The sequence below is a fragment of the Hemitrygon akajei genome, chromosome 21 (genome assembly GCF_048418815.1).
Source record: "Hemitrygon akajei chromosome 21, sHemAka1.3, whole genome shotgun sequence".
Classification (NCBI taxonomy): Eukaryota; Metazoa; Chordata; class Chondrichthyes; order Myliobatiformes; family Dasyatidae; genus Hemitrygon; species Hemitrygon akajei.
The window spans coordinates 64117481-64133069 of NC_133144.1; the positions used below are offsets into that span (position 1 = coordinate 64117481).

A 15589-nucleotide genomic window follows, 5' to 3' on the forward strand; every position below is an offset into this window, starting at 1 on the left:
TGGGAATGGTAGAGTTGGTAACAGTGTGGTGTGGAAGGAGGGAAGTGGGAAGGCTTCTTTGCCAATTATTTAATATCAGTCTGTGAACTAATCTTCAGAGACCCTGTGAATGAGCTTGGAACAAACAGGAGGGAAGAATTAAGGAGCAGGATACTGCAAAGAATCGGACACATGTTTTAAACAGGCAGACAAGAAATAATAAAAGGTTGAAGGCAGAGGAGGAAATTCAATCTGTCAGCTGCCTGCAATTACTGGAATGTTTTGCCAAGACGGATAACCTCTTAGGAACTTACAGTCATTAAGTCATAACAGTAAAACTTTAACTTGCTTCATGCTGTACATCTTTTCCAGTTTAAAGGAGTAAGTGTGTATCTTTCACACAAAACCATTCAGAAAGCATTCACAGTTATAAACGTGATCCTTCATTCACTAAATCCTTTGTTGTTGGCCATGCACACCTGATGAATATATTTTAAGTGCACCTTATCAAGGACAACCTTGTGGCATAGCAACGTAGTGCTTTACAGCGCCAGTGAGCTGGGTTTAATTCCCACTGCTGGCTGTAAGGAGTTCGAGTGACTGCTTAAGTGGATCAATACTGGAAGCCAAGGGCAATCACTTGGGTACATCCTCAGGAAGTGAGACCGTAAGACATTGGAGCGGAAGTCAGCCATTCAGCCCATCAGTCATGGCTGGTTCATTACTCCTCTCAACCCCATTCACCTACCTTCTCTCCATAACCTTTGACACCCTTACTAATCAAGGACTTATCAACCTCCACTTTAAATATACCCTCCAGCAATAAACCATCTGTTGGAGAAACTTAGCAGGTCAATGAGCACGTGTGGGAGATAAGGGTGCTCCAGTTTCTTCCCACATTCCAAAGACATAAGAACATAACATTAGAAATAGGAGCAGGAGTCGGCCATCTGGCCTGTTGAGCCTGTTCTGCCATTCAGTAAGATTATGGCTGATCTGACCATGGACTCATCTCCACTTACCGACCTTTTCCCCATAGCTCTTCATTCCCCAACTATGCAAGGATTTTTGCAACCTTGTCTTAAATATATTTACTGAGGTAGCCTCCACTGCTTCACTGGGCAGAGACTTCCACAGATTTGCCACTCTTTGACGTACAGGTTGGTAGGTTAATTGATCACATGGGTGTAATTGGCTCCTTGGACCAGAAGAGCCTGTTACTGCACTGTATCTCTAAGTAAAATAAATATAGAAATATATTTATTTTACTCAGATATGTATTTTTAAAACAAGGTCATTAAGCTTGCATATACAGTTTACTTCAGATATTTTCAAGGCCAGTTCTTATTACATTTTGGTTTCTAATAATTGTAGCTCCAGAGTTTAATTATGTATCTCTACTCTGGGGAAGTTTGAAAAGTAGTTGAAGCTGAAGGAAGTGGTGAAATATGAAACCTTTTCTTAGAGACCACGGAAGGAATCTGAAGTTGAGAGATTTACATTTTAGTTTGAGTCTGGATTCATGGACTGAGATTATTGAATCCACCATTAATTCCCCCTCAGTTGCCTCCCAAGCCATCGGGCTGATTACTGCACTTCTACATATAGGATTATTTCCATATTTATATTTATTCCATGTTTTTTTATTGTATTCTTTAAGTTTGATGTGTTTTTCTGCTTTAACGGATCTGGAGTACGATTCATTTTGTTTTCCTTTATACTTGTGTACTAAAGAAAGTCAGTCGACAAACTTAAATCTTGAATCTGTTGATAATAAAGCTTCTGTTCAACTCCCATTTGATTCCTGAGGGAATTATTGCGAGTCAAAGTTCAAAGTAACTTCATGATCGAAGTGCATATATGTCACCACCTACAACCCTGAGGTTCATTTTCTTGAGGGCATTCACAGCAGACACAAAGAGACAAAATAGAGTTAATGAGAAACTATGCACAGAGACGGACAAACAACCAATGTGCAAAAATAGAGAACTGTGCAAATACATAAAAAAGAAATAGTAACCATGGTAAATACATGCGAAATCTATTACACTGAGAACAGAAGTCGCAGTCTTTGAAAATAAGTCCATAGGTTGTGGAATCAGTTCAACGTTGGAGGGAAGTTATCCTCACTTTTCTTGGAGCCTGATGGTTGAGGGTAATAACTGTTCCTGAACCTGGTGGTGTGGGACCTGATGGTTGAGGGGTAATAACTGTTCCTGAACCTGGTGGTGTGGGACCTGATGGTTGAGGGTAATAACTGTTCCTGAACCTAGTGGTGTGGGACCTGATGGTTGAGGGTAATAACTGTTCCTGAACGTAGTGGTGTGGGACCTGATGGTTGAGGGTAATAACTGTTCCTGAACCTGGTGGTGTGGGACCTGATTGTTGAGGGGTAATAACTGTTCCTGAACCTAGTGGTGTGGGACCTGATGGTTGAGGGGTAATAACTGTTCCTGAACCTGGTGGTGTGGGACCTGATGGTTGAGGGGTGATAACTGTTCCTGAACCTGGTGGTGTGGGACCTGATTGTTGAGGGGTAATAACTGTTCCTGAACCTGGTGGTGTGGGTCCTGATGGTTGAGGGGTAATAACTGTTCCTGAACCTAGTGGTGTGGGACCTAAGTCTCTTGTAGCTCATTGCTGATGGCAGCAGTGAGAGGTGAGTATGGCCTGGATGGCGGGGGTCCTGGGTGATGCTGCTTTCTTGTAGCAGCTCTCCTTGTCGGTTTGTTCACTGGTGGGGAGGGCTTTTCCTGATGGGGACTGAGCTCATTACTCCTTTGGACATTTCTATCCATGGGCAATTCCACCATTTGCTTCTGGAGGCATTTCTCCTCTTTTATTCCACCAAGCTGTCCGTTGCTTTAAATAACTCTGTAGGGGTGCAGTATTTATTTGTAAATCTGCATAGAATCAAGGAGTCGAGCAGCAAGCACCAGACGCTGTGACATTTCCGAGAAGTGCAGGAGCCTGGGTGAGGCCATAGGTCCTTGAGGACATTTCTACCAAGTCTTCATGTTAGATGTGGTTTGTAATTTCGATGCAGAAGCGGTCAATAGTCTACAGGTTTTCTTCTTCTCCCAAACTCGGTTTTTGCTTTGGAAACTGAAGTGCCGGTTTCCTCCCTCCTTATCTGTGTGAAACAGCACGTTTTCAAACTCACGACTGAAGACTGATTGTAGGACTCAGCTGAGAGGGAAACAAAGGAAGCTTTATTTTGGTTCATTCACCAAGATAAGCCATCATCTTTACTGGTAACAGAGTAGTAGTTAAGGTGGGGGGCGGGGTGTGTGTGTGTGTGTGTGTGTGTGTGTGTGTGTGTGTGTGTGTGTGTGTGTGTGTGTGTGTGTGTGTGTGTGTGTGTGTGTGTGTGTGTGTGTGTGTGTGTGTGTGTGTGTGTGTGTGTGTGTGTGTGTTTCTATATTCATCTGTGTTTGGGAGAGTTTCTGTGTGAGTGTCTATTTGCTTGTGTGCAGAATCAAGTTTATTTATGTGATGTGAAACTTGTTAACTTAGCAGCAGCAGTTCAATGGAATACATCATATAGAAGAAGAAAAAATAATAAATGAATCAATTATAGTATATGTATATTGACTAGATTAAAAATTGTGCAAAAACAGAAATAATATATATTAAGTAAGTGAGGTAGTGTTCATTTAGGAATCGGATGGCAGAGGGGAAGAAGCTGTTCCTGAATCGCTGAGTGTGTGCCTTCAGGCTTCTGTACCTCCTACCTGATGGTAACAGTGAGAAAAGGGCATGCCCTGGGTGCTGGAGGTCCTTAATAATGGACACTGCCTTTCTGAGACACCGCACCATGAAAATGTCCTGGGTACTTTGTAGACCAGTGCCCAAGATGGAGCAGACTAAATTTACAACTCTCTGCAGTTTCTTTTGGTCCTGTGAATTAGCAACACCCCAGCCCGTACCAGACAGTGATGCAGCCTGTCAGAATGCTCTCCCACGGTACATCTATAGATGTTTTTGAGTGTTTCTGTTGACACACCAAATCTCTTCAAACTCCTAATGTAGTATAGTCGCTGTCCTGCCTTCTTCCTAGCTGCATTGATTATGTTGGGAACAGGTTAGGTTTCTGTACAAACATGCACACACATAAATACTTAGACATGCATGTGCATATATGCAAATACATTCACACATTACGCTTAGTGACCACTTTATTAGATGCCTCCTCCTCCTAATAAAGTGGTAACTGAGTTTATGTTCATGGTCTTCTGCTGCTGTAGCCTATCTGCTTCAAGGTTTGACATTTTGAGTGTTCAGAATCCTCTTCTGCACACCACTGGTAACGTGTGATTATTTGAGTTACTGTCGCCTTCCTGTCAGCTTGAACCAGTCTGGCCATTCTCCTCTGACCTCTCTCATTAACAAGGCATTTTCACCCACAGAACTGCCACTCACTGGATGTTTTTTGCACCATTCTCTGTAAATTCTAGAGACTGTTTCTGTGAAATCCCAGGAGCTCAGCCATTTCTCAGATACTCAAACCACCCTATCTGGCACCAACAATCATTCCATGGTCAAAGTCACTTCAATCACATTTCTTCCCCATTCTGATGTTTGGTCTGAACAACAACTGAACCTCTTGATAATGTCTGCATGCTTTCATGCATTGAATTGCTGCCACGTGATTGGCTGAGTAGATATTTGCATAAACAAGCAGGTTTACCGGTTTACATAACAAAGCGATCACTGAGTATACACATGTATGTACTCACTAACACATTCATGCACACACACAAACACACATGCACATTAATAAATATGTACAAATATAAATATATACAGACTGAAATCTTGTTTCTGCTGATCTCTCTCCGTCCCACAGCACCTACAGAACCCAGCAAACTTCCAGACTGCAGCGACCGAACTGCTTGACTGGTGTGGCGACCCACGAGCGTTTCAGCGACCCTTCGAGCAGAGTCTGATGGGATGCTTGACGGTGAGTTACCCCTGGACGTTTTCTCCTCGTTGCCGGTTGTAGTTGTCTGGAGGTTATAGCACAACAACAACCCTTTCCTAACCCGGCCGGTTTGTCAGGACCCCAGCTTGAAAATCCTGTGAGGGTCGCTTACCCGTGAGTTCACGGGTCATTTACGTATATCGTGAATATCAAAAGGCCTAGATAGAATGGACGTGGAATCAGATCACCCCTCATTCAATCTATCTATGCCCCTCATGATCTTATACACCTCTATAAGATCATCCCTACAGGTTGCACATTTTTTTGATTAGTGATGGTGTCAAAGATTACAGGGAAGAGCAGGAAGATGGTGTTGAGAGGGGTGACACGTCAGCCATGATGGAATGGCAGGATGGACTCAATCGGCTGACTGGCCTAGTTCTGCTCCTGTGACGTATGGTCTATGGTCTTGTTGACAACCCCTTTCCGTCAGTGTAGGGTCCCAAGAAACATGGCTGTAATCCGCCAACAGGAAGTCATGAGGCTTCCAGGAAGCCAGGAGTTTTCTTCCTTTAACTGCAGGGTGGATATTGAGATAGGAAATACAAAATGTTAATGCCTTTTTTTGTAGGCTAGTGATGATTTATGGTTTTCACATTGAGGCTCGTTAAAAAGGTCTTCATTCTGGTTTGAAAATCAGTACAACTCAGCTAAACACCAGCAAATAGCCCGCATGGCTTTATTGACATTCATGTTAGATTTATGAAAGTCATCCCAGGATTCCAAGGGAAACGGTAATGTTTGGGAGTGCACCTCCAGGATGGCAAACTCATCGATTCAAGAGCCATTTGAAAGGTAGGAAAGGAAAATCAAATTTTGCAGATGCTGGAAGTCTGAAATAAAAACCAGAGAGACTGCTGGGAATACTCAGACAGCATCAGAGTTGATGCTTCAGGCCAATGAGGAGTTAAATCTGATGAAACATCATGGACCTGAAACATTAAAAGTTTCTCTCCCCACGGATGCCGCCTGACTTGCTTTCAGAGAAGTGGACTGTAACTACCGAACCATTCACCACACCCCACCACCGTTCAGCTTCTTGTTCCCCTCAGTGCTGTTGGTGGCCCACGTAACAAGGACAATAGTCCCTGGACTCCAGTACAGTTTGAAATGAATCACTGAGAGGAACAAATGTCCCCCTTACACACTGCCAAATGATGGATCATATTCAGATTCAGAATTCAGAATCAGTTTATTATCACTGATGTGTGACATGAAATTTGCTAACTTAGCAGCAGCAGTTCAATGCAATACATAATCTAGCAGAGACTAAAAAAATAAATAAACAAGTAAATCAATTATGTATATTGAATAGATTTTTTTTAAAAACATGCAAAAACAGAAATACTGTATATTAATAAAAAGTGAGGTAGTGTCCAAGGGTTCAATGTCCATTTAGGAATCTGATGGCAGAGGGGAAGAAGCTGTTCCTGAATGGCTGAGTGTGTGCCTTCAGGCTTCTGTATCTCCTACCTGATGGTAACAGTGAGAAAAGGGCATGCCCTGGGTGCTGGAGGTCCTTAATAATGGACACTGCCTTTCTGAGATACCGCTCCTTAAAGATGTCCTGGGTACTTTGTAGGCTAGTACCCAAGATGGAGCTGACTAGATTTACAACCTTCTGCAGCTTCTTTTGGTCCTGTGCAGTAGCCCCTCCATGCCAGACAGTGATGCAGCCTGTCAGAATGCTTTCCACAGTACAACTATAAAAGTTTTTGAGTGTATTTGTTGACATGCCACATCTCTTCAAACTTCTAATAAGGTATAGCTGCTGTCTTGCCTTCTTTGTAACTGCATCGATATGTTGGGACCAGGTTAGATCCTCAGAGATCTTGACACCCAGGAACTTGAAGCTGCTCACTCTCTCAGCCTCTGATCACTCGATAAGGATTGGTATGTGTTCCTTCGTCTTACTCTTCCTGAAGTCCACAATCAGCTCTTTTGTCTTACTGACATTGAGTGCCAGGTTGTTGCTGTGGCACCACTCCACTAGTTGGCATATCTAACTCCTGTATGCCCTCTTGTCACCACCTGAGATTCTACCAACAATGCTTGTATTGTCCGCAAATCTATAGATGGCATTTGAGCTATGCATGGCCACAGAGTCATCTGTATATAGAGAGTAGAGCATCCTGAGATACACCAGTGTTGATTGTCAGCGAAGATGATACCGTTATCACCAATCCACACAGATTGTGGTCTTCCGGTTAGGAAGTTGAAGATCCAATTACAGAGGGAGGTACAGAGGCCCAGGTTCTGCAACTTCTCAATCAGGATTGTGGGAATGATGGTATTAAATGCTGAGCTATAGTCGATGAGTGTTGGCGCGTGGCCTAGTGGATAAGGCATCGGTCTAGTGATCTGAAGGTCACTGGTTTGAACCTCAGCTGAGGCAGCGCGTTGTGTCCTTGAGCAAAACACTTAACAACACATTGCTCTGCGACGACATTGGTGCCAAGCTGCTTGGGTCCTAGTGCCCTTCCCTTGGACAACATCAGTAGCATGGAGAAGGGAAGGCTTGCAGCTTGGGCAACTGCCGGTCTCCCATACAACCCTGCCCAGGCCTGCGCCCTTGAAACCTTCCAAGGCGCAAATCCATGGCCTCACAAGACTAACGGATGCCTAAAAAAAAAGTCGATGACCAGCATCCAGGTGATCTAAAGCCCTGTGAAGAGCCATTGAGATTGCATCTGCCTTTGACCTATTGTGGCGATAGGAAAATTGCAATGGGTCCTGGTCTTTGCTGAGACGGGAGTTCAGTCTAGTCATGACCAACCTCTCAAAAACATTTCATCACTGTCGTTGTGAGTGCTACCAGGTGATAGTCATTAAGGCAGCCCACATTATTCTTCTTAGGTACTGGTATAACTGTTGCCTTTTTGAAGCAAGTGGGAACTTCCGTCCATAGCAGTGAGAGGTTGAAAATGTCCTTGAATACACCCACTAGTTGGTTGGGCCAGGTTTTCAGAGCCTTACCAAGTACTCCATCTGGACCATCCGCCTTGCGAGGATTCACTCTCTTTAAAGACAGCCTAACATCAGCCTCTGAGACAGAGATCACAGGGTCATCAGGTGCAGCAGGGATCTTCACAGCTGTAGTTGTGTTCTCCCATTCAAAGCGGGCATAGAAGGCGATGAGTTCATCTGATAGTGAAGCATCGCTGTCATCATTGCTATTAGATTTGCTTTGTAGGAAGTGATGTCTTGCAGACCCTGCCAGAGTTGCCGTGCATCCGATGTCGCCTCCAACCTCATTCAAAATTGTCTCTTTGCCCTTGAAATAGCCCTCCACAAATCATTCCTGGTTTTCTGGTAAAGGCATGGGTCGCCAGACTTGAATGCCACAGATCTAGGTTTCAGCAGACGACGTACCTCCTGGTTCATCCATGGCTTTTGATTTCAGAATGTACAGTAAGTCTTTATGGGTACACACTCATCCACACAGGTTTTAATGAAGTCAGTAGCAACTGCAGCATACTCATCCAGGTTCAAAGATGAATCCCTGAATACGGTCCAGTCCATCGATTCAAAGCAGTCCTGTAGGCACTCCTGTGCTTCCCTTGTCCATACCTTCTTGGTCCTCACTGCTGGTGCTGCAGTCTTCAGTCTCTGCCGGTACTCAGGGAGTAGAAGTACAGCCAGGTGATCAGACTTTCCGGAGTGAGGGTGTGGAATAGCACAGTAGGCATTCTTGATGGTGGTGGAGCAATGGTCCAGTGTGTTGTTTCCTCTGGTATTGCAAGTGATCTGTTGATGGTAGTTACTTAGTGATTTTTTCAGTCTGGCCTGGTCAAAATCTCCCAAAACGATGGTGAAGACATTAGGGTGCACTGTTTCGTGCATGTTGATCCGATTGCTCAGATCATCTAAAGCCTGCTTGACACTGGACTGAGATGGAATGTAAACTGCTACCAAAATGACCCCAGAGAACTCCCGTGGTGGGTAAAAAGGACGGCACTTTACTGCTAGATATTCCAGGTTTCGTGAACAGAATTGGGACAGCACTGATATATTCGTGCAGCAAGAAGAGTTGATCATCTCGAGGCATATTCCTCCACATCTGCTTTTGAGAGATTCTATAGATCTATCCTGACGATGTATAGTAAACCCGTTGATCTGGATCGCTGCATCTGGTACAGAAGGGGTTAACCAGGATTCTGTGAAAGAAAGGACACACACGGTCCTAATGTCCGTCTGATTCAGCACCCTGGCTCTGAGATCATCACCAGCAAGAGAGTCGGTATAGGGAGTTTAAAACCCTGTTTCCTTAAACGCATTTGTAACCCTGATATTCACCCGTGCTTCCTCCGAGGTGTCCTCCGTGAGCACTTCCCAACACGAGCAGCAGGAACAACAGAACAAAACAAAGCAAGCCCCTTTCCCATCTCTCCCTCACACCCTCGTCTCAATTTCTACCAACAGATCAGCTTTATTTACTGTACTTGTCACGTGTACGTCAAAATGCACCTTTTGAGTTAATCCCCCCCCCCCCCGTGCAAACGAAGGACGTGCTGGGCTCTGTCTGCAAGTGCTGCCACCCATTCCAGCCCCATAGAAGCAGGCCACTGTGCTTGTCTGCTGACATCTGAAAGAAGATGAAAACCTCTGTCCTTTTAATATAAATTATTTTCAGTGGGACATCAGTAATTACTGCCCCCTCCTCCTCTCCCCACCTTCTTATCCTGGCTCTTTCACTCAGCCTGAAACGTTAAATGCTTATTCATTTCCATAAATGCTGCTTTACCTGCTGAGTGTGTTGAGCATTTGTTGTTTGTTACTGTCCACTTCTCTAAAAGCACGAATATCCAACAAGTCAGGCAGCATCTGTAGAGAGAGACAAAGTTAACATTTCAAGTCCACGATGGTTCACCAGATTTAATACTTCATTGGCCTGAAGCATTAACTCTGATGCTCCCAACATTCTCTGTTTTTTTTATTTCAGACTTCCAGCATCTGCAGTTTTTTGCTTTTCTTTCAAAGTTCAAAGTAAATTTATTTTCAATATATGTAGTTGTCTCCATATACTCCCCTTAGATTCACTTTCTTGCAGGCATTCACAGTAGAACAAAGATTCTACTGAGGATCTAAAGATTCTACAAACAGTCGGATCAGTGAAAAACTACACACAAAGACTGTCAAACAACCAATTTGCAAAAAAAGACAAAAATAAGTAGGTTGATGGATGGATAGATAGATAGATACACACACTAATACTGAGAACATGAGTTGTAAGGTCCTTGTGTTGGGGTGACTGAAGTTATCTACACTGGTTCATGAGCCTGATGGTTGAAGGGTGATACCTGCTGATGTGGTTCCTGCCTCCAATGCTCTTGAATTGATGAGTCTGTTACCCTGGAGACACAGGAGACTGTAGATGCACTACACAATATGCTGGAGGAACTCAACAGGTCAGGAAGCTTCTTTGGAGGGAAGTGAGCAGTTGAGGTTTCAGGTTGAGACGCTTCACCTGAACATCTTTCAGTCTGAATGGAGGGTCTCGATCTGAAGCGTGGACTATCTGTTTCCCTCCACAGCTTGCTGTCTGACCCGCTGAGTTCCTCCAGCATCTTATGGGCTCTTTTCCATAAACAGTGATTGGTCTGGAGATGAATCTAGTTCAGGACCATCTATTGATTGGAGTCTAGTGTCTCACATGCAGACCAGAGCAGGAGAGCCCACATTAAAAAAAGCACAAAAAGACTAGAAGAGGCCATTCAGCCCATCTCCCACTCCTGAGTATATTAGTGAGTGAGGCAGATATATATTTTAACGGACACCATTGACAATGCTAACTTTTTAATACCAGATCAATCAATTAATTGATTACAATTTCACTGTTCCATTGGGGTGCTAAGAATATTACTCCAAATTGTTCTACCCTGACTACTAATCCGGGCACATGAGCGCAAGGTTAGAAGAAGCCCAGAGTTAAAGTGAGTTGATTCATCCTGGGTTAGGGGCTGCTCCTCCCATCAGTGCTGCCCTCCAGTGCTCACTGGGCAGAAGACAAGCTGGATTGTGTTAGTCTGCGGCTGCATTAGTGTGTGATGATCGGACTGCTGCATGCTTATTCTTGTCGACAACACCCCATTCACCATCAATCTATAGGACCTGACACTCAGGGACTTGGGTTTACAGCTATCGTATATGTGCTAATATCTGTTTTGTGCTGCGTATGTTTGTTGGTACTGTGTCTTGTACCTTAACCCCAAAGGAACACTGGTTTGGCTGTCTCCCTGGGTATTCATATCTCGTTGAATGACAGTTAAACTTGTGTGATGGAAGGGGGCAGGGGGGCTTCAGGGTTCTGATGTTTCTATCATTCATTCTATGGGGTTTCTTGTCTCGTGGATCTCTGTGAAGAGTAGGAATTTCAGATTGTACACTGTATACGTTCTCTGGTATTAAGTTGGACCATTTAAACGTGGACTCAAGGCAGCTCTCTTTAGATTCCTCTGGGGGCCGTGTTCTGATCGTAAACAGCACTGAAGGCTTGGCCTACACGGCAGGACCAGGAGCCTCGATCTTCGTGCTGTTTAGACAGCTCCAGAGTCCCCGTTTCAGTCCTGACATCATGTGGAGTTTGCACGGGCTCTCCGTGACAATGTGGTCACAGGTGCTCCAGTTTTCTCCCACATCCCAAGACGTGGAGGTTGGGAAGGTTTGTTGGTATATGGCTGCAAGAAAAGAAATCTCAAGGTAGTATGTGGTTAGGAATATACGTACTTTGATAATAAATTTACTTTGAACTTTGAACTGGGAGCAGCAGATGGGAATGGAGGGGAAATACAATGGGCTGAGTTAGGATTAGGGTAAATGGGTGGATGGATGACCACAGAGGCATAGAACACTACAGCACAGAAACAGGCCCTTCAGCCCATCTAGTCCATGCCAAACCATCAACCTGCACCCAGACCATAGTCCTCCATACCACTCCCATCCTTGTACCTACCCAAATTTCACTTAAGTGTTGCAATCAAATGTGAAGCCATCACTTCTGCTAGCAGCTTGTTCCACCCTTTGAGTGAAGAAGTTTCTCTTCATTCTCTCCTTAAGCAGTTCACCTTTTACCCTTAACCCATGACCTCTAATTCTAGGCTTACCTAACTGCCTTCTTCCATTTATCCTGTCTATACCTCTGATAATTTTGTATACCTCTATCAAATCCCCCCCCCCCCCTCATTCTGCTAAACTCTGGGGAGTAAAGTCCTGACCTGTTATAACTGAAGCTGTGGCAGCATCCTTGTAAATTTTCTCTACAGAGTGAAGATTAGTGCAGACTGATTAAGCTTCAGACCCCATTTCCCTGCTGTAACTATCTCAGGCTCTGTCAGCAGTTTCACACTGAGAGCGAACCTTCAGAAGGTCCACAGCTTCCGGTAGAGTTGCGGGTCACCCATCCACTGCAATGTTATTTTAATTACAGATGGAGTGTCCTTTCATTTTTTTGTACCCTCTCAGTAGCCTTTAAAAAACAGATTAGTTCTGTGTTTATTGTGTTTGGGAGACAAATTAAAACCCATTTAACCTCTTGGCATCATTACAACTTCAGCATTGTAAGAGGTCTCAGCGCAGTTCACCACTAATGAATGGGAAATGTGATTGTGTTGAACATGTAAATATCTAAAGGCACAGCAGCATGCATTGCATATATGTATATATATATATAAAAGAATGTGCCTCTGAGATCTAGCTTCTGCTGTGCTTTAGTTAGTACAGTAGGGCACTGGTCGGTGTTAGCATTAGTGATTATTCAGAACTCTGTATTTGAAACGTTCAAAGTCAATTTATTATCGAAGTGTGTGTCCTCAGTGGCCACTTTATTAGGTATACCTGTATGTTCGAGCAACACACACAAAATGCTGCAGGAACTCAACAGGCCAGCCAGCATCTAGGAAAAGAGTACATTCCATGTTATTTTTTTCCCCAGTTGCTGCCTGGCCTGCGGAGTTCCTCCAGCATTTTGTGTGTGTTGCTGGGATTTCCAGCATTTGCAGATTTTCTCTTGTTTGATATCTGTATATTCATTATGTGCTGTTTCATATGACGTAGGCAATAGGTCTTTCCATGAATTCTCGGCAGATTTTTCTACAGAAGTGGTGTGCCACTGGCTTTTTCTGGTCAGTGTCTTTACAAGACAGGAGACACCAGCCATTATCAATACTCTTCAGAGATTGTCTACCTGGCATCAGTGGTCACACAACCAGGACTTGTGATCTGCACCGGCTGTTCATACGACCATCCACCACTGCTCCCGTGGCTTCACGTGGCCCTGATCGGGGGCTAAGCAGGTGCTACACCTTGCCCAAGGGTGACCTGCAGGCTAGCGGAGGGAAGGAGTGCCTTACACCTCCTTTGGTAGTGACGAACCTCCACTCCACCAGCCAGTACACCTGCTCACCTGCTCATTAATGCAAATATATCATCAGCCAATCATGTGGCAGCAACTCGAAGCTTCATAAGCACTAATCAACCAGGTGGATTTCCAAAGAGATTACTTTGTCACGTGCACACCAAAATGTCAAAGCACAGAGTGGATGGAGTGCGTCATTTTGCCTAACAAGGATGTGCGGGGGGGCAGCCTGTGAGTGCCGCCATGTGTCTGGTGCCCACAACTTTCTAAACGCCCTTTGGAACGTGGGAGGAAAGCGGTGCCCCCGGAGGAAACCCACCTGAGAACGAGGAGATCATACAGACAGCGCCAAGAATTGAACCCTGATTTCTGTCGCTGTGAAGCTTTGTGACCGTGTCGGCCTGTTGTAATTTTACATAGAACGTAGAATAGTACAACACAGTACAGGCCCTTCGGCCCACAATGTTGTGCCGACCCTTAAATCCTGCCTCCCATGTATCCCCCCACTTTAAATTCCTCCCTATACCTGTCTAGTAGTCTTTTAAATTTTGATGAGAGTTAAGAGAGTTTTCTGGTCACTTGTGCGATCTTTAATACATTAAGTGGGCTTTGAATTTGTCTCTTTGGATTAATGTTCAACATCATAAACATCGCGGATAAAAGTAGACAAACTGCCTGAGGAACTGAGTGGTGCAGTGCAAGATCCAGATGCAGGGTTTCAACCGGAAACGCCGTCAGTTCCATTCCCCCACAGATGCTGTCCAACCCGCCGGGTCTGCTCTTTTCCACTACCTGCACCCTCCTGTGTCTCTGTTGGTAGAAACACCAAATCAGCCTCTTCCCGCTGGGGGAATGAGCAGGGTGGTGTCTGGGAGAAATCTGAACGTCCCCACACCAGGAGCCGAAAGCCTGAGCTCGGCTCGATGTGAGGTCCGGAGCAGCTGCGAACGGATGGAGCGAGAGCGCATTAGCGGACAGGGCGCGCCCTCTAGTGGCGAATGTAATGTTAGCAACTGAGTGCTTCAACATGGAGCAGAGAGCAAGCAGGCCCTTCCACCCACAATGTCCTGCTGACCTTTTAACCTACTCTAAGATCAATTTAACCCTTCCTTTCTATTTTTATTTCCATGGGTCTATCTAAGAGTATATTAAATGTCCCTAATGTATCTACCACCACCCCTGGCCGGGCGTTTTATGCAGCCACCACTCTCTATAAAAATCCTGCCTCTGACATCCCCCCTATATTTTTCCTCCAATCACCTTAAAATTATGCCCTCTTGTATTAGCCATTTCCATCCTGGGAAAAAGTCTCTGGCTGTCCCCTCTATCTATGCCTCTATCTTGTACATCTCTTATCGGGTCATCTCTCGTCCTTCTTCACCACTTTCCCCTCCCACGGGGCAGGAGATACAAACACCTGGAAGCACCTGCCACCAGGCTCAAGGACAGCTTCTATCCACTGTTATCAGACTCTTGAAAGGACATCTTGTGGATACGATGGACTCTCGACCTCACAATCTACCTCGTTGTGACCCTGAGCTTCAGTGATTTCCTGCAATGCACTTTCTCTGTAGCTGTTACACTTTATTCTGTCATTGTTCTAGTTCAAAGCACTGTCATGATGTAATCTGTATCAACAGTCAAACTTTTCAATATTTCAGCCACATGTGACAACAGTAAACCAGTTCCACTACGAATATAGCACTGTGCAAAAGTCTTAGGCACGTATATCTGTACATGTACTGAGGTTCAGTCTTGCAATACCGTTCATGCAGATCAATTCATTACCCAATTTCCCTCGGGATCAATAAAGTATGTCTGTCTACAGGGTGCACTGAGGTAGAACAAGGTAAAACAGTAACAATGCAGAATGAAGTGTAACGGCGACAGAGAAAGAGCGGCTCAAGTAGACAGTAAACTGGGGCACTGGGACAAAAACCTACATCCCACACACAAGGAACTCAGCAGGTCAGGTAGCCTCAATGGAAAAGAGTAAACAGTCAACATTCCGGGCCAAGACCCTTCTTCAAGACTCAGGGATGGGGAGATGGCTGAATTAAAAGATGGGGGGAGTGGAAGGTGATAGGTGAAGCCAGGTGGGTGGGAGAGGTCACAGGCTAGAGGAGAAAGAATCCAATAGGAGAAGAGAGTGGACGTTAGGAGAAAGGGAAGGAGGAGGGGTTCCGGGGGGAGGTAATAAGCAGGCGAGAAGAAGTAAAAGGCCAGAGTGGGGAATAGAGGATGGGGGGGAATTCATTCACCAGAAGGAGAAA

General features: G+C 44.8%; 1 protein-coding gene across 10 annotated transcripts in view; it reads left to right on the top strand.

The window, feature by feature from the left end:
• zmiz1a (zinc finger, MIZ-type containing 1a) overlaps positions 1-15589 on the top strand; it is a 418554-nt gene that overhangs the window by 242006 nt on the left and 160959 nt on the right. For all 10 annotated transcript variants that reach the window (XM_073025599.1, XM_073025597.1, XM_073025596.1 and 7 more), the window contains exon 4: positions 4829-4942. In XM_073025599.1, the coding sequence (XP_072881700.1) occupies positions 4829-4942 (114 nt within the window). The remainder of the gene's footprint in view (positions 1-4828; positions 4943-15589) is intronic.